Source organism: Spermophilus citellus (assembly GCF_964194105.1).
Source record: "Spermophilus citellus genome assembly, chromosome: 8".
In the NCBI taxonomy this organism is placed as follows: Eukaryota; Metazoa; Chordata; class Mammalia; order Rodentia; family Sciuridae; genus Spermophilus; species Spermophilus citellus.
In genome coordinates this window covers 70,527,678-70,548,106 of record NC_138189.1, presented here as the reverse complement: position 1 = coordinate 70,548,106, position 20,429 = coordinate 70,527,678, and the positions used below count along the sequence as shown (strand labels likewise).

The 20,429-nt window shown below is 37.9% G+C and overlaps 1 protein-coding gene across 3 annotated transcripts in view; it reads right to left on the bottom strand.

The window, feature by feature from the left end:
- AFF1 (ALF transcription elongation factor 1) overlaps positions 1–20,429 on the bottom strand; it is a 202,728-nt gene that overhangs the window by 39,800 nt on the left and 142,499 nt on the right. For 2 of the 3 annotated variants that reach the window (XM_081303788.1, XM_081303790.1), the window contains 4 exons: positions 14,803–14,847; positions 9,889–9,975; positions 8,782–8,818; positions 5,406–5,457 (listed from right to left, as the gene is read on the bottom strand). In XM_081303788.1, the coding sequence (XP_081159914.1) occupies positions 5,406–5,457; positions 8,782–8,818; positions 9,889–9,975; positions 14,803–14,847 (221 nt within the window). The remainder of the gene's footprint in view (positions 1–5,405; positions 5,458–8,781; positions 8,819–9,888; positions 9,976–14,802; positions 14,848–20,429) is intronic. The other variant, XM_081303789.1, reaches the window with a different exon arrangement.

Genomic DNA, 20,429 nt, shown 5'->3' with positions numbered 1-20,429 from the left:
CCATTTGTGTACAAGGTGTCAAAATGCATTCTACTGTCATGTATAACCAATTAGAACACATTTTTAATTTACAAAAAGAAGTCCCCCGAAAATAGATTTGCATATGCAAATGAATTCCTTCAAAGAAGTTGCTGCCAAAAGAATTATTCCCTGAGGTTTTTCAAATGCCCTCAGAATTGCAGCATAACCTATCCAGAGGTGACAAGCAGTCACCTCTACATAATTAGTCTCTGCCTTCCTCTCATCATTCAGGCTTCAGATCAAATGTCACCTCCTCTTGACAGATCTCTCCTGACCCCACTCCCTGAAGCATTACCCCACCCAAAACATCCTTCCTATCTCTCTACCATTGTCATCTTGTTCCCTATTGTTGGGACCTCCATTCAACTAAAAAATATGGAAGACAAGGACTTTTTCTTATTACCCACTACTTTCCTAAGTCCCTAAAGCAGAACCAAATGCACAACCTGAGATCAAGACACTTACAGCTGAATGGAAGATATTGGAAATCTCTCTGAGTCACTGGGAGATAAGATCACAGAATAATGTTAATACAACTTGGGTCAAACGTATATTAAAGAATGACAAGAATAAATTTTCTTTTTAGAACTAAAATTCATCTACTTAACATTTACCTATTTATAAGAAGCAATTGATAAATTTATTCTTCTCCATTTTATTTGACATTTTGATATAACATCAAAAAAAGTAGCACATAATATTGGAGGTTCAAAAGTATTTCAAGCAATAGCTGCATAATTCCAGGAAGTACAGCTCCATCATAAATACTCTGAAGAAAAGCATTTTACCTGCCTTTTAAAAAATTATTTTAGTTGGGCATGACGGTGCACACCTATAATCCCAGTGACTCGGGAGGCTGAGGCAGGAGGATCACAATTTCAAAGCCAGCCTCAGCAACTTGGTGAGGTCCTAAGCAACCCAGCAAGACCCTGTCTCAACCTAGAAAAAAAAGTGGTTGGGGATTGGTCCAGTGGTTAAGCATCCTAGGTTCAATTTCTGGTACAAAAAAAAAAAAAAAAAAACACACACCAAAAACAAAAAACAAAAAACTTTTAAAAAAATCTGCCTCGTTTCATAGTCTCATCAGAATATCACTTCAACATAAGTTTCCAGCATAAATCTGTATGTAATCTACAATGTTAAATGAAATATTGTCCTGCAAGAGATCTCAAAATACTGTTTACTAGAATAATGCTACTCCAAGAGTTAAACTGACTATTCCAAGACACTATAATTCTACTATGACCTGAAGTCATAGTTATTTTGTCAATGCATATGAGGAAATGAGGTGATTCTACATTCCAGTGTTTCCTAAATATTACTTTAATGTATCCTAGTGAATGTAATTCTGAACCAAGCAGGTTACTGAACATTGCACAGAATGGTTCTATTCATTTGCTTGTGCTTAAGAATGGAAATTCTTCAATGCCAAATTTTTTAAATTCATGTTTTTCCTTATCCTGGCTAACATACAGACATAAATATATACATGAATATATAATTCTTATTCTCCTTAATTTTACATCTCTACTTTTCCTCTTGAAAATAAATGAAAAACCTCCTTCTATAAAAAGTTTGCTAAAATAATTATGCATAGGGCTGGGGTTGTGGCTCATTGGTTGAGTGCTTGTCTCGCATGTGTGAGGCACTGGGTTCAATCCTCAGCACCACACAATCAATCAATCAATCAAAAAATGTGTTGTGTCTATCTACAACTAAAATAAAAATAAATCATGTATACACCCACACCCCTGGTTTCTCAATCCCTTAAAAGTAAAGTTTATCTTTTTAGCAATGTCATTATGGAGTACTGAGAATTATTAAGGATTAATGTAGTTCCACAAATGTATAAATGACCAGCACACATGTTCGTCTTCAGAGAGCTGAGGAACTATGAATAAGGAATGGGGCTATATCTCAATGACAGAACATTTATAAGCTCCCATGAAGCAGTTTCTACCATTTCCTTTTGATACTATTTATCAGAAAAGAGCACTTTCATAGAGTAAGCAATGAAATAAAGGATCTAGGTAGAACTCCTTTAAATAATATAAACAAACCTTTTAAAAAACAGAGAAAACAATTAATTTCCTTAGGCTAAATATGACTTAAATTAACTGGCACAAGTAAACCACATCTTCAAACTTAATTCTGAAGGACACTTAGTGTACTTCAGCTGACACTTATGTCCTGAGGAGATGATTTCATAAACCAGTGAGCTGACAGAATGGGCCTGCCTTAGTTCTTTACCTAGATATTTAAAAACCAATAATGTTTTGAGAATAGTTAAAAACTCAGGTTCATTTTTAAAACATTTGTGACTCACCGCGTGGTCTTTATTAAACACCAACTATTCCTTCTCACTCAACTCCTGGGACAATCATAATCCCAGCCTCCACATCCAAGTATTTCCCTCATTTCAAAACAACTTTCCACATAAGTACATTTCAAATTGCTCAAATAACTAATTGTTTTTTATTCTTTGTAAATGTTAATTTCAGAGGCAAAAACAAATAAAGGAGGGCATCTGTTTCTAAGGATTTAGCAATTTAAGGGTGAGGAATGAGGAGACCGAAGAACATTGGTTACAATAATACATATAAAGTACTTTATGGTTTATCAAACACTACCACATTATCTCTTCTGAGTAGCTCACCGGTGCACTGACAACTGAGCAGTGGAGCTGGGTGGACAGAAAGGAACTGCCCACAATTATATAAAGGACACAACATAACTACAGAAAAAGGAAACATTTTTCTCCTTTGTCCTAAGAACTCCACAGAGCTATACCTTGGAAAGGAAAAGGATTCCAAAGCCAAGGGCCCTTAAACAAATATACCCTTCTCCTAAACTTGGGAGAAATCAGCACTGAAATTCTAGTTAATGTTACTGTAGAGCTTCATAGAAGGAATTCTTTATTTGAGAAATAACTAATGCAGAGGTTAAAAGCAATGGATACAGCATACATTTCTTTCACACCTACGTCCTTCCACCACTTCACTATCCCTACCACAGTCTAGATAGATGTAATAGTTAATACTGACTGTTCACAGCTTATTCTCTGCTGATGGGTCGGTCCCTTTATTCCTTTAGTATATATTAAGGTGACTTTCCTAAGGATCCCTAAGTATTAGTAACTCTGAAAGAAAAAACGTTAAGACCTAGATTAATTGTTTTATACCAAAGTATAAATGACCCTGTAATTAACAATGTTTTCTGACATTTAGAGTGCATAAGACTATCTCCTTGGCACTCCATCTGCCACTCAAATAGTTTAACTGCATGCCAAAGAACCTGAATGCTGACACTAGATCAAATTAATCTACAAGCACTAAGAGATTTGCTACAGTACATCTGAAACAATGACTGCACTTTACAAATTAACTGGGACACCACTTTCATCCACTCTCCATTAAAAGTTAGTTTATAAAAAAGTAATTCCTTTACACCCAACGTATATTTCACTTGGACACTCACAATGTCACCAACGCCATCCCCCACATAATCACCAAGTCCCTCATCATTAACCCTCATTATCTGCCCAGCTTCAGTAATAATTTACTATATAACTTCTTCCCCTCCTCCTCACCTCCACCAGGTCCTACGTGCACTCCCTCTCTACATCTATTAGAATCATCACATATTCTTACCTAGATAATTTTATACATTGCTTGATTTTCATGTTTCAGAGGTTTAACTGCACTGTTTCTAGAACTACCCATTTCATATAGTAGTAAAGTCACACCTTGTCCAGGAATGGTCCCTAACAAACCCACAATGATGGCAATGGCAGGGGGGCTGCCTGCTCACTCTGGGCTGCTTAGACCCAGCAGCCATTTCTCTTGCACCCACACCCAGGGACATAGCCACTTTCTTCCCTTGGCAGCTGCTCTGCCCACTCTGCTCCCCTCTGACAGCCAAGTGGGATGCCCAGGTTTCAACACCTACTTCTGATAATGGCCAGGGCCTTTTGTGGTTTGCAGGCTTGACGACCAACCTCTACAAGGAAGCACTAGGTGTGAAAGCTTGGGGCACTTAGAATTCTCATAGCTGTGGTCTTTGGATTGGTAGCTTCTGTGCCCTACCACCTATCAGGCTTGGCTTAACAAGCCTTTCCCTTCCTTAAATAAATGTAATCTAAAGCAGTGATTCTAGACTCTCAGACCTTAGGAGCCAGTAAAAGGAAGGGGATAAATGACTCCAGATAAGTTTGTTTTTGTTTCTGTTTTTGTTTTTTTAGCCTAGTAAAGGATATTAAAAACAAATAAAACCTTTGCATTTATATTTTTAAAAATCCATCCTTCAAACTATAATAAATTTATAGGGCTTGGGTTGTGGCCCAGAGGTACAGCGCTTGCCTAGCATGTGTGAGGCACTAGGCTCCACCCTCAGCACCACATAAAATAAAAAATTAAAGATATTGTGTCCACTTATAACTAAAAAAATAAATATTTAAAAAAATAAAAATAAATTTATCTGTATTAAAAATCTCACTATTCTTTCATACTCATTTTGCTATAGTGAAATTAAAATAAGTTACATTAAGGAGGTGGCACTAGGGAATAATAACTTAACCCAGCCCCACTTTCAGTCATGGCCAGAAGATATAATAACCTCTGCAGCTCAACTATACAGTTCTAAACTCATCCACAGCAATCCCCACTTTCCAAAATGCATGGAACAAATACTGTGCCTAAAAATAGAAGAAAGCTGGAGCCTGAAGCCCTGGGATACCTGCAGTCCTCTGGGTCTAGCAACAAAGCCTGTTAGTAACAGCAGATTCTGAAGGAGACAGAGGCCACTTCATTTAGTCACTAATTACTGCTAGTAGTAAGAAAGCAAGAAGTACAGTTTAATACCTTCAAGAAATAAATTAGGCTAAAATGCAGAATTAAAAATCTATAATATGAAATCTAAATATTTCAAATCCCAAATTATATATGTATTTGCTTGTCCTTAATAAAGAACAGCTGGGCAACAAGGCTAGCTCCTCATTAGTAAAACTAGGCCAGAAAAGTGGCAGAAAATCTCAAATTGTGCACATCCCCCAAAATTTATTACTAAAAGCTAAAGCTATTTAAGACTAAAATTTTAAAAGCCAAAGGCTTTCTTTCTGCCCCAGTTAATATATACATAACAGCTCAAAAACCATTCTTAAAAATACCCTTAGCATACTTTCATATGGTACATAAACCTGCAGTAGGAGATCTTAATACAAATATAAAGGTGGGTCATTTCCTCCCTTTACAAGGCATCAGTATTTTATGAATGTCATTACTTGAAAGTGGGGCAGGGGGGTGGGGGCAGAATCAAAGCAATGGATTGACATGAGAAAGTGCAATATTATATTAAAAACTTTTAATAAATGAAAGTATTTTACTTACGATGTTCCTTGCTGAGAATTAGGGTGAGTTTTTGAAGGTGCATCATATTGTTCTGTGGAGAGGGAGACATCATCAGAGCAGCACAGTGACACACAGTTATGAGATTAGTTGTAAATTCCCTTTTTGCCCCTTCCTCCCTTTCACCTATAAATTCCGTCCACCAGAGTACTATCCATGGCACTTAGTATAATGTCACCATTATAACATTTATGTTGCTTTTAGAGAGAAGGCTTGCGCAAAGAGCAGGATGGGGGGAAGAAAAACAACTTAATAGAAGAAAAACACTCTGGAAAGCAGTGTATGCATGTCTTCCCATGTTGCCAGGAACTGTCCTCAGTGTGGGAGACTTTTCTGCTCCTGATGACAGCTGATTGAAGCCTATGGCAGCAGGGCTGCTCTCCACCCCCATGTGGCTTGATTCGCAAATCTAACAGTGATTGGATAGCTTTCCTTTTAGAGCCTCCGTCCTTGCCTGATTAAGGTGCTCCCATTCCACCTGTCCCTCCATTATTCGCTCCTATGCCCCAACTCATTCACTCACCCTCTATTTATAGACTGCCCACTAGACAGCAATAGGTCTGAGGCATCTGGTCCAGTCCTCAGTGAGCTTACAGTTGACTTCAGGACATGAAAAGATGCACAAATACCCACACTCTTAGGCAGTATGAGTTAAGTACACTAAATAGTTGTATAAATTTACTGTCAATAGTCACTCTATTGATATTAACCAAGAAAAATTAAAAGAAAGAATAAAATGGATTGTATACTAAGGTCAGGTGGGATGCTCACAGAAGGACCACAGGAGGCCTTCAGGCAGAAGGGGTGAACATGTGTAAAGAAGTGGGAGGAGTTAAAACGATCCAGATTTGCAAATGGTAAGGCTGAGTATAGAATCTGTGGTGGACAGCACTAGAAGACAGGCAAGAGTCAGATTTCAGAGCACTCTGCATGCCAGGATGGGGAGTCGTAGCTTTATTACTTGGGCAACAAGATGCCACCAATGATCTAAACAGGGATATGACACAGCAGTGCCTCAGAACGAGTAATCCTGCAGCGCTACCTGGTAAAGCTAGAAGGGAGAAGGAAGTGTCCAGTGTGGAGGCAACAAACCAGTTGGAAGGTAGCCGTTATTTGTCTAGACATGAGGTAACAGGAAGCAGAAACAGAACTGAAGTGGAAAAGAAAAATGGGTTCCTTTTAGTCAGGGGTGAGTGATTCTTCCCAAGAATGCCTTAGAGAGACCCTTCTATATTTGCACTTAATCACTTCATCCTCCGGGTGGCAGCAGCTCTTATGTGGTATTTTCAAATTATCTTCCCTTCTGTCTAGACAGCTTGGATCAGGAATACAAACAGAGTGATGAAAATCACTCTTCAGGCCATTCACCCGGACTCCCACATAGTCACCCTGATTGCAATCCATGCATCACAGGTTCTAGGCAGCCTTAAGCAGCCATGTTTGCAAACACAGTCATAAACAGTGGGACAAACATATAAACTTCCTATATTGTTCCTCCTTACCATGTACCAATACCATAAGATCATTGTTGAAGAAACCTGAATTCAGTCTAGGCTTCCTTTAAGAAATATAATATGTATATTCTACTCTTCATTTTAATACACACCTCATCTCCTCTTCATCCAACAAACAAGATACCATTTTTCCAGACCACAGAGGCCACATTCTCAAAAAGATAAACAAACCCCCAGAATACCAAGAGGCAAAGTGGGAAACCCCATGAAAGATCTGGCACAAGCAGCTGGTGAGTCAATACCTAGAGGAGACCCTTCAGTGCCTGCCAACCTCTCATCAGAATAACAAGGGATCAGCCCATACCACTGCACTGACTGAAAAGGTGATTCATCCCTGATCAAGAAAGTGCTTACAAGTATCTTCAAACAATTCAATGGATTTAAGGTTCTTTCTAAAGCAAGACTCAGCAAGCACACAGGCCATGAGCAACCAACCCAGTAGGGGGCATATAATGTGCATGAGCAGTCCTAGCAGATGGAGGGGAAGCAAGAGGTAAAGAGGCACATAGCAACCCTATGCACAGTTGGGTTGGCATTCCACCTTCAGACCTATGCCATTGCACTGGGCATCTATCCTTAGAGTGGCTGCCAAAATGCTGAGAAAAAAGGACTTCCCAATTTTCCCAAGCAGCCATAAAGTTTAGCTAATTTTACCTTGCTACTTATACAATAATACTGAGGTAAGAGAGTCAGCTTTATTTCCCCACATTTGGGGGAAATTTTATAAGTTCTTCTGTGAGATCTTATTCCATATCTCTAGAGCAGAGAACAACAATCCTTTCATATGAAAGTCAGATAATAAATATAGTATTTTAGGTGCTATGCCTTGTGGAATAATTAAGTGGGAAGGGATATGGCCCAATAAAACTTTGTTTACAAAAAATAACTGCAGGGCAGATCTGACTCACAAGCTTAGTTTGTTCATTCTTGTTCAGAGGAAGGTTATTCTGTTTCTTGCTTTTCTAATCCTTTTTTTCCCCCTCCTCATATCCTTGCAACTCAAACAATAATCATCAAGGAAAAAAATATAAGTGCCAGAAAAGAAAGAGACAAGGAGACGTGAAGAAAGAATCACCACTATAGACATCCATGAGTTCCCTTCCTTCAACAGGCGCACCCATCTCCTACACCCCACATGTGGCCCCTTGGTCCTCTGAAGACCAGCACCCCACCCCGTTAGCAACGACCACATCCTGCAGCCTGTTGTCTTCACCTGTGCAAGTGTCTTACTGCCTTTACAATATTCTGATGAACTAAAGGACTGCAAATATCCTAGTCATCTTTGTAAGGCTAGACATGCCTTGTGTATGCTCAGGACACCAAGAATTTGATCTGAGGGGTTACTGTTGACAAAAAAACCTGGACTAGTTAGCTTCCTTCTTTTTCCTGAGTTATCAACTATTTACAATCCATAAAAAAAGGGACCAAGAAAAAAATTTCATGACCAAAAGACACACAAGGGATAGAAAAGTTAGTTGTATGCTACTAACTCTTACAAAAATCTCTTATGTTAAAAACACAAGAATCACACAAAATATCCTAGCCTATTCTTGAATACAATTCCTGAGTTACAATACTTTGAGCGTCATGTTCAAGACAATTATCATGTGTCCTATAATACCAAATTATATTTGTTTAGTATTTTACTATAATATCTTCATTAACTCTTTGCAATAATCTAAAATTCCACCTAAAGCCCAGCTTAATGTTTGCTCTCCTTTCATATTCTTTCCATATAAGAAGGCCTTATTTCTGCTGGGGTATATGTTACCCCATTTTATATTAAATGAACAAAATTATGTCCTGTTCTCCAATGCAGTAAACAATTTCACACATTTACTTACTTTGGTTTTGGGTTGCAGAACTGATATGCTGAGAATCCTAAAAACAAAACAAAACACTACTTATTAAAATATTAAGGTTACTTATAAATCTAAGAATAAAACCATACAGATTTCAAAACTGAAAAGATAGTCAACTTTCAAATATTTGGAAAAATGCAAATAATAGTGCAGAGGATACCCATACTACCCACCACATATATTCTATAATTAATATTTCACTATAACCCCTACAGCTATCCATCCCTCTCCTTAATCAATCTTATTTTTTATGCATAGGTTGCAAACACTGATTAATCTGTTTTATATAAAATAGCTCCTAATGCTTTTCTTTCCTAGAGTTTATTTTTCTTTTGACATTGAGCAAAGATATTTTTACAGAGCTTAGAGCTTTATTTTAAAGGCAGTAATAATGAATCGTCTTTTTTATAAAGAATCATCATAAATAGGTAATATCTAACTTGTGGTAAATTTGGGTTTGTGTACATAATAAATTCTTTTGAAAAAAGTACCATAGGAAGGAACAGCTGTAAATACATGCATAGTAGGCTGGGAAGAACACAGTTCTGAAGGTGCTACAGCTACAGCCAGAAGGTCATTCACATGTAGAAGCCCAAATCAGGAAAGATGGATGTGTATAATACACTGTTCAAATACTATAATGGAAAAATGTGAGCCGCCAGTTCATTTGCCTGTTTTGAAAACCAGCATGAGTATAGCTGATCATATTAAACATTTAAGAAAATTTAGGAAGTATGAGACATGTAAGATGTGTTCACGTATTTATATCTCTAAGTCTGAACTAGGAATCAGATTGTCTACTCAATTTCCCATCTCCATAGGAAGAGAATGTATTGAAAAGTCCAAAGTGCTAGATAAGCTGTATACATAAGCCATAAAGCCCTATGCAAATATACGATGTTTCTCCTAACATAAGTTGGAGGATAAAGTGTTTGAGAGCATAAGGAAGCACTGCAGGACCAGATACACTGTGATTTTAACCTAATCTCCAAAGACTTCAACAAATAATACTTCAGAGACATGCCTTGCAGCAATACCTCGCACTTTTCACTGGTGTGGACACCATGCCTGTGTACTTTAAGGAATTACCTTTGTAGGGAAAGGAAACTTGGATGGCTCAGCTGTACTAGGCGTATGTATTGCTGTCAAAGGAGGAGGCCATGAATGGGTCATTTCCTGGAAAGTTTGAAAAGGGAAGAAACGGTAAGTTACAAATAGAACATTCATTCCTACATAAGTTAAATTTTAACTTAATACACAGTGGATTTATGGTAAGTGAAAAGTACATTTGGAGAGGGGAGTGGGTACTGGGGATGGAACCCAGAGGTGTTTTACCACTGAGCTACATCCCCAGACTTTTTTTATTTTGAAACAGAGTCTCAGTAAGTTGCTCAGGGCCTCACTAACGTGCTGAGACTGGCCTCGAACTTGCGATCTTCCTGCCTCAGCCTCTTGAGTTGCTGATATTGTAAAATGTTTCCACCACCCCCTGCTGAAAAGTACAATCTTGAAAAAGTCATGTACTTTTTTGAAAACCATTTGAACTGGTTATGTGGAAAAGCTGAAGAACTCCAACTTATAAAACTGAAAAAAATCAACTTTGAAAAACAAGTATGTAGATGAATGGAATCAATCCTTTGAATATTGTAATGCACACAAACTGTAACAGGTGCTGGCAGAGTTTATGTAACCGTGAGGATATTAACAGCAGACCGTGCTGGGCAAACATCTCCACTCTGCTTTCTTTCTCCCTCAACTTCTTTACTGCATTTCCTGGAATTACTGAAGTTCAAAGGAAGAACTTTCCTGTTTGACTTAAGCAAACAAGTAATTCAGGCCACTTGATCCACTTAGAGTTTTAGTGGATTTGACCCTTCCCCGATACACACTATAGCACATAAGAACTTTTTGGAGAAAAGGGCCTTTAAAAATCATTTTCCATTAAGAAAAGTGTGATTTTTTTCCTCATGAATTTCTTGGATGAAGGCAAGATTTCTAAAGCTTACAAACCAATATATTTATATTGACATAAATTCTCCTAGGCATGTTTGTAAACTTGATTTTGCTTTGCTAACAAAGTGGTGGAAAACAGTTATGTCAGATAAAGGGCATGTCTAATCACAAACATACATGGGTGAGCATGTGCACACACACACTTTTTGAAAGGGCTAAAATGGCATTGGAGATCATTAATTCCAACTCCAGCATTTTACAGATGAGAAAACTGAGGTCCAAAATGATTGGGCCAAAACCTCACAGGAAAGCTGAAGGCTGCAGAGCACAGTTTGTAGGCCTCTCTTTCTTACCACATATGTTGCAATTGCTGGACAAACTAGCTTAACAATCAACAGGCAACTCTCCACCAGCAAGCTGGTAAGCCAGGGGAGCTGTGGTATCTGATTATGCATCATAACACTCCATTCTTTTCAAATGCTAGCTAACTTCTCTATTTGCACTGATATGCCATCTGATCTTTGCCACAATGGGAGGTGGAGTTTAAAAAAGTACTTTCACCTTCTGCACTTCTTTCCCTGCCTTTCCCCACCACCACTCTGGGTTGCTTATAGCCCCAGGACAGACTAGAGAGACCTTGTGCAGTGATGAGCAGCATAACTCATGCTGGCTCTGAATAATTTTTGTGGAAAGTGAAATCATGCTCTTATCTGCTGACTGGCCATCTGCTTTGTTCAGTACACAACAGGCGTTCTGTACTAAAACATACTGGAAAGAGTAACAGTTCTGCAGCCAGGGACCTCAAATGGAATTGTAACTCTAACCCAAATCTGCCATGTCAGCCTGGCAAAGTTGCCTGAATTCTGGGCTCCAGTTCCCAGTAAAGGGTGGACTAGAACTACTTATTTTTTAAAGTATAATAAGGACAGTTTAACTACAGTGCTTGGATACAGAAGGCAGTTAATCAATGGAAAGCATTACAACTTTAATTAAAAGTCCAGTTTTAAAAGAATTTCAATATTGCACCAAGGAGAGACACCTACTGTTTTATTCGTTTGGCAATAGTTTAGGTCATGGAATCACTATAATGCTATAATACAAAACCATGTAATGATTAGTTGAGGAGACATCTGAAAGCATCACCCTTATGTTTTATAAGAGTTTCTTTAGAATCCTGATGTTATCTATGACTTTTAGTCACCAATTATTCCCCAACAATATCCATTGTTGCTTTCAATGCCTAAGGCTGTCCCAGCTATTAAATCAGGCAGTTGGAAAGTACATAAATTCTTTCAGACCCTAAGTGGTTCCCTGGTAGTCTGAAAGAATTTATATACTTCCCTAAATACCTAACTTGCCAAAGGGACTTCGGCATGAGGAGAATTGGGGCCATTACTAGGGAGAGGAAGCTGTCCAGAAAGAACCATGAGACTGAGACTTTGTTCCCTACTTAGTAACAACTTATCACAAAGACTGAGCCAAGGCAGGTGGCACCTTCTAGGCTCAAAGCTGCATCTCTTCTCCTTGCTATTTACTCTCGCACTGTCTCATTCTAGTTGTTCCTCTCATACACCAACTTCTCCCATCCCAAGGCTTCCCCTCCCCCTCAAGGCCACTGTTTGCTGGCCTCTCATATCTCTCACAGCCCCATCACTGTATTATATGTTTTCCTTTCTCACCATGCCTCCAGGAGATCAAGGACTCCATTTGCTTCACTGTGGCATCCCAGTGCCTACACGAGTATCTGGAGGTTTCACAGATATTTGTTGAATGAATGATAAATAATAATGCTACCATGCATTACGCCAGCCTCACTGGCATATTGAGCAGATGTGGAGACCAAACTACTCTAAGTAGAAAGCAACAGCATTTTCCATATGCCTGCCGAGGGCACGCTGTCCTTTTTGGCCATAGCACACAGACCATCTCCTGGTTACTAGCAGTCTGTCTGCTATCTGCCTAACCTATCAACTTGTAGAAGTGACAGGCCACTTCCCCTTCATTAGAATACTTCCACTCTAAATGTTGCCCTCAGAGAACCAAACAACATCTTCTGTGCTTGATCTTTGCTGTTAACGAAGTATTTGCTGCCTCTAGCACCCATCAGAAAGATCTGCGATTGGATTCCTGACAGTCTTAATAAATTGTTGGTACAAGATAAGAATACGAAGCTTGAGGCAGGGCATAATGTCTGGTTCTGCATCAGAGAGAGCTGGTGTGGATCCTAGAGATCATCTGCTAGTCATGAGTCTTCATTGTACCGTGAAGAAACTAAAACCCAGCTAGATGTAGGACTTCAATGAGGTCGCAGACATAGGAGGGAAGAAACTCACAGCCTCCCCTGTGAAAGTTTTGGTCCAAACCTTCTCAGACCTGGCATCGTGTTATTGGCTTTCTCCACTTACAATTTCCAAATGAACACACATACCTTCACTGGAATAAACCACTTACTCTCAAGTGCTTCCAGCTAGGCAAGAACTCATTAAAGTGACATTGGATAAAGGGGAGGGAGAGTAGATGGGTTTATTAAATTAAAAATACTTGTCTAATGCTATCATACCATCGTTCCTAAAGAAAGGAGGTGATGTGTCTCCCATTAACGAAACATCAAAATCTAAAACATTTAAATATGCAGATGATAAACCTGTATTGTTGCAGCTGCAACATTTATTCTTTTTATGACTCACTATAGGAAAGAATTTCAGAAAAAGGGGAGGGAATAGATGATACAAAAACCTGATCAAAGGTAATTTGCTTAATAATCTTACGTGTTGATTGTCAAATTTTTCTAATCTTTAGCAGTTCAAAGTAGATTACTTAAGAGGTAAATTTCACAGAAAACTAACTATATAAGAAGGGACAAAAGATTGTAAAACAAAAGTGACAGAAGTGTTTTCCAATGATCTATTTCACAGGTGACAAAGTAACCAATAGACTAATCAATATGTTTATTTGCTGGCTGCAGTCAAAACCATCAATTAATAACTTTACAATGAAAAATTAAAGAGATTGGATAGATTTATATTGAGGAGACAATGAATATTAGAGATTAAAATAGGCAAATGTCATATCTGTCTTCCAATTTGAAAAAAATTAGAAACTTTATAATAAATGATAAAGAATTTTTATGTCATTTTTACTGATACTTAGAAACCATAAAAGATATACACAAAACTTTTACTACAATTTAACTATATTTGAGTGCTAAAATTCATCTCTAGATTTTCTAGAAATTAAAGTCAAAATAGGAAACATGATAGTTTATGTAGCTCTTCTCAGATAAAAAGAAAGCATGTCAGTTCAAGAAGGATATTTTTTTTCCCTAGAGTTGAATTCTAGCAAGAATTTGTCATGCTTATACAAGGAAAACTGAACAAGTGGATAATATATTCAAAGACTCATTTGTAGAAGCAGCACAAATGTTTGGAACAGTCTCAATAAATGAGCAAAAAATTAAAATTAAAAAAAACCTCTAAGGTAAAACTAAAGATGTTTATTTATTTCCCCTTTTTTTTTTGTTTGTTTTGGGGAGTGGAGGGCCTTTAAAATTTTGATGACTCATTCAAAAAAAGGCTGGAGAGAGGCTGGGGATATAGCTCAGTTGTTAGCGTGCTTGCCTTGCATGTACAAGGCCCTGGGGTTCCATCCCTAGCACCACCACCACAACACAAAAGGCCAGACATACCAGGTGTCACTAGTCCCCAAGATATACAGATTCCACATTGTTTGACCCCTGCTGCCTCCCAGGTGACATCAACCCAGGGGTTTCCTCTCTGAGGTATGACCTGATCTTCATGGATAACCAGAAAAATGTGAACACTACCATAAAACTCTGGCCCCAATACCCTGCAGTTTGTAAACGTCATTTTAATTAATAAAATCTGTTAGAGAATTCCTAGGTCTCCCTTTGTTACTCTTCTGGTTTATTTGGCGGTTGGAGGCATAAAGGGGAAAAACCTGTTGAAAGAGGGTTGGAAATGGTAACTGTCCATTAAAGCAATACATGTCTGCTTGCTTACATGTCTCTTCAAATGACAAAAATCAGCTCACCTTTAGAATTTCTTCAACACAATGGACTTCATTGGAGTACGTCTGCTAAAAGTGAAAAGAAGGAAAAGATGAGTAAACAAACAACAGCTAGGAGTGATGATAATGAGTGACACTGGTGTCCACAGCATCACTCAAAGGCTAGCTCACCTCCAGGTCCACATTTCACTAGGAACTTTGCATTCTGGATGAATAAGACCAAAGAGATTCATCTAGCTTGATCTTAGGGAAATGCACAAGGAAACAGTGAGCAGAGACTTTGGCAGACAACTGTGACCCTCAGGTCAAAATTTAATCAATGGAAAAATTGTATATTAAAGAAATAGTACCTAAGTACCTTTAGATGTATAACACATACAGCAGAAATGGAGACAAAAATGATTAAAACAGGTAACTCCAGCTCAAGTTAAGTGAATACAAAAATGGCAATCATCTGAACTCCTTAGTTCAATTGAGAATACCCCTTTATTGCCACACACAGTGGTGCACACCTGTAATCCCAGCAACCCAGGAGGCTGAGGTAAAAGGATTGCAACTTTGAGGCCAGCCTCAGCAACTTAATGAGACCCTATCTCAAAATAAGAACTTTTAGGACTGAGGATGTAGCTCAGGGGTAAAACAGCTCTGGGTGCAACCCACAGTACCAAAAAATAAAAAAATAAAAAAAAAAAAACCAACTCTTTATTAGTATTGTTTTTTAATATCCTAACCTACCAAAATTTATTTTAAAGTTAAAAATGTCTCTCACCCTAGTCAGCATTATCACCTTACACACACACACACACACACACACACACACACACACACGTGCATACAAAATTTTCCCAGGAAGCAAACGTATAGGGAAAGGAAAAGACAAGACAAAAAGCAACATTCATACTGTCCTGTAGTCGAATTTAATGGACATGTCAAAATTCAACTTCAATTTGATCTGCCTAGGTGTGTGTTTAAAACATTTAAGTTTCCTGGAAATAGCTTTATTCAAATTTTCATACTCTGTTATTGCTGAGGTAGGGCTACAAAGTTTGGGGGTTTAACAAAAAGAATTGAGGGTATCCCTAAAACCTGCACCCACTCAGACATTCTGCATGTGAACAACTAGATCTGTTTTTTGGTTTTCAGAACCATTAAAAGATATCTAACAACTGGACCCAACATTACTGCTCTGTTTTAGAAAAGGTAGAGAAATGAGTGTTGTTTTCATCCAAGGGTAAAACACAACAATATACGTGGTTTTAACGTATTATTAGAAAAAAATAACAAATACATATTGAGATAATATAATCATACACTCTGTTCTGTCAAGTTAACTCTGGACAAATAGTCCCCTCATTCTACCTATCACTGGAATGAAAATGGTAATCCAATTATAATATGTGGCAATCAATGAAAATAATGAGTATACTGAATAGAGGCAAAAATAAGATAAAAATTTATCCACTGTTTCCAAAAGAATGAATGAGAAAGCTATACCTTCAAGACACTGAAGAAACTTTTTATCTGATCTTCCTAATAACTCAACTTTTAACCAAGACTTCATATCGCCAAAGATACACTTAAAAAAAAAAAAAAAAAACTTATTCAATAGGATGAATCAGGACTGAGGAAATTTTCCACCACTTGTTTACAGATAAGCAACATTGACCTTACACAGATACTCATAAAGAGCCTCCATTAACTCATTAAAAATTCTAAATAAGGTCTTGGGTTCAGTTAGTTGGTTAAATTACTATGAATTTTCCTAGGAGTCTCATTATGGGAGTAGAGGTGTTTAAAAGTGGAGCAAGGGTTCTGTTTAAACCACATAAGACAGTATCATATTTTTAAAAGTCCCAGCCAGAGGAATAGATGAACTTTAGATAGGGCAAAGGGGTGGGAGGGGGCATGGGGTTAGAAATGATGGTGGAATGTGATGGACATCATTATCCAAACTACATGTATGAAGACACAAATGGTATGAATATACTTTGTATACAAGCAGAGATATAAAGAATTATGCTCTATATGTGTAATATGAATTGTAATACATTCCATTGTCATATATAACAAATCAGAATAAAAAATAAATATATATTTTTTTAAAGTCCCAGCCAGATGTGATGGCACACACCTGTGATCCCAGCTATTCGGGAGGTGGAAGGATAACCCATTCAAGGCCAGCCTGATTAACTTAGAAAAAACCTGAGTCAAAATAAATTTTTGAAAGGTCTGTAGCTTAGAGTGCCTAGCATAAAGTGAGGTCCTGAATTCAATCTGCAGTACTGAAAAACAAACAAACCACAATAACAACCACCACCAAAAAAAAAAAAAAAAACCTAAGCAATCCTGTTTATAATGCAAATAACTGAAAATGATCAAATGCCCAACAATAGGAGTCCAGCTAAAATACATGCCTGCATATAACAATTATGTTATGCAGACTTAGTAGTTTAGACATATGCGCTTTTACGGAAAGGTGCTCAAGATAATATACTTTTAACTTTTTTCCTTAGAAATAATTTTGTTTAGGAAAAACTGCTAAAATGCTAACAGGAATTCAATAAGCTCTTTGCCCAGATTCCCAAATATTAACATTTGCTTTATATTTTTCTCTACCCATCTTCACACCCACATACACTGAGGCCTCTCTAAGATTAAGTTAGTTACAACCCCTTTACTCTTAAATACTTCTATGCTCATCAAGCTACTTTTTAAGCCTGTAGTTAAAAGAGGGCAGTTACAAGACAAGTCTATATGAGTCCATTTTACTTTCCAAGTGTCTGAAATTCACATCTCCATTTTTCTCCCCAACCAAATTAGAGGCAGTCAAACTACAGAATAGGTCTGTCAGGTGTGACTACAGAGAAAGATCTATAAGGACAAACTATCCTTTTAAGAACAACTTGGTACTTCCAAGTTGGCCACTGGAAGGGGACGTCCCAAGAGGGAAGGAGAGGTTGTTGGAATAACCATGGCATGCTAATCCCATTCTTAAAATCCACATTCCTCATAGGGTCTTTACCTCAATACTGTCACTCCTATAAAGCAGAACCAGGCTCTCCCTTTAACACTGTGACCAAAGAATAAAAAATATAATTGGTCCTGCCAAGTCTCTCTGCAACACAGCTGAATTCAAGAGATGATTTAAAGAAAGCAACAACAAACATCTATAACAGCTGTATGGATCAGGAAACTCTAGTTAGCAGGTCCTTTCTGTCTAGTTCTCCCCCAATGGTATAGACACCAACTCTATTATGACCACAAATTTCATTGCTGTCTCCCACCCTCAATATCTAGGTGGGAGATATGTAGGCCAGGTGGGCTCTCCCCTCTGCCTGTTTGTGGTCACTTCACATATCTGGTTTCCTATATAGAGACTAACCACCCAGCAGAGATCTCAATTCCCCTATGTGGTATGGCCTTAACACAGGAACCATAATTCTTCTCAATTTTTAAAAATTATATTCATTCCCTAATTCATTTATACTGGCAATTGAACCCTGGGGTACTTTACCACCGAGATACATCCCCAGTCCTAAAAGTTTTTATTTTGAGATAGGGGCTCATTAAGTGGCTGAGGGTCTTGTGGAGCAGTTATTTACTGAATGCATATTGCATTAAACTCTGTACGTAAATTAATTCTTTTATTTTTTTGTGATTTTTTTTAGAGAATTTTTTTTAAAGAGAGAGAGAGAGAGGAGAGAATTTTATTTTTAATATTTATTTTTTGATTCTCGGCAGACACAACATCTTTGTTGGTATGTGGTGCTGAGGATCGAACCCGGGCCGCACGCACTCCAGGCGAGTGCGCTACCAGTTGAGCCACATCCCCAGCTCCGTAAATTAATTCTTCAATCCAGTTATAAAGTAAATTATTAGCTTAGCAGGGAGGAGAGCTACGACACTAAATGTGCCCATCAACTGTAAGATACATCCCTATTACAGAAGCTTTAGAATGAAATAAAAATGTCTCAGGAATGCTGTAAAAGGCTCAATTTAATTCTCAGATCAACCTTTGTGATACATATTATCTCAGTTTTTAAAACAAGGAGATTGGAATTGCAAATCTAAGGTCACACAAAAGTTCTGAAGTGGCTAAGCCTTATCCCATCAAACTGACTTGCCAAAAAGCCCAACATTTGTGCAAGAGACTAACATATCAGTTTCTTAGGAGGTGATGTGATTCCAGTCCTCCTATGCATGACCAAAGCCCTATTTCAAAGAGCAGCATCTTTCATCTGTTCCTACAAAGAAGCATTTTGGTATTCACATTTGACTACCTGTTACCCCCACAAGTGCTTCAGACCAGAAAACGCAGAAAGCTCGCCTGGGTCTGATTTCTTGCTTCTCTTGTAATGATACTGTGAAACCATAAGGAAATGCATTGATACTAAAATAAAATATGTTGGTAAATGTCTTCTAAGCATGATACAGTGTGTTTATAATAAGCTTAAAAGACCTGGATGGAAAAAATACATCTTACTACTGAGACAGGGAGGTTCTTAGCAATATTATATTTTAAGCCTCTCAAGTTTCAACAGAGCAGCATTTTTATAACAATACTATTCTCAAAAAGGCTTAGTTATCACTAACCAGGAAATACGGCAAGCAGCAGGCAGAAGAAGGAAGCCAAAAGAGCTTAGATCCCAGATCTGGCTCTGCTGCAGACTCACTCTGCAATCCTGGATAAGATTCAACCTCTTTGGGAGCATTTCCTCATTGTGATAAGGGATAATAACACCAAACCTAACCACTTCACAGGGTTGGTGTGAAGGTCAAATGTGAAAACATGGAACTTTAAAAACTGTCAAAAGTATCTATATCTATGGAATAATACACAGTGCCAACATTAATCATCAAAACATTCTTCAATAGTGTCACAGCTTTTAAAACCAAACCTCAATAGTTTCACTATTTGAAGTTTAACTTAAAAAATTAACACACATGCCTATTTTTCTTCAAATGTGTCACTCATGCATTGCTGTTCCGTTTTTGATATCTATTTGCTGCTTATCTAGCCCCAAATGCCTGCAACCCTCCCACTGAGCCTTCGGTTTGCAGGTGAAAAACTATCCTTTGGAAAACACTCCCTTACCCCTCAGCTGTCCAGGTGTTCTGATGTTCAGAATGCTGTATTCTGTCATTGTATCATCTCTGCTGCTTCTAGGTTACAAGTTCCATGAAAGCAGGGGACAGGCTGACCTCACTGACTCATCAGTCACATGCTGCCTGCCTCACAGATGCCACAAAAAGCATTTGCTGGTATGTTTTCACCCTCAGAACTCAGAATTCGAAAATAAGTTTCTAACATCTAGGGCTTTAAAACTTAGTAGATGCTGCAGGTGTTTGAATTATAAATGATCATCTTAACAGAATAAATGGAAATAAACATAACAGGGATAAAAGGAAATTGCTTTGCATTGTCTTCACCTCAAGAATATTTAAATTACACCAAGAAACTCTTTTTCCCAGATCAGACTGGCAAACAACCAAAAGATTGACAATACTGTATCTATGAGAGAGATGTGGGGGAACAGGCACTTGAACACTGGGACTGGTGGGAAGGCAAAGTGGTATAAACTCCAAAGACACCAGTTTGGCAGTAGCTACCAAGTTCTAATTACATATTCTCTTTGACTTACTCTGCTGAC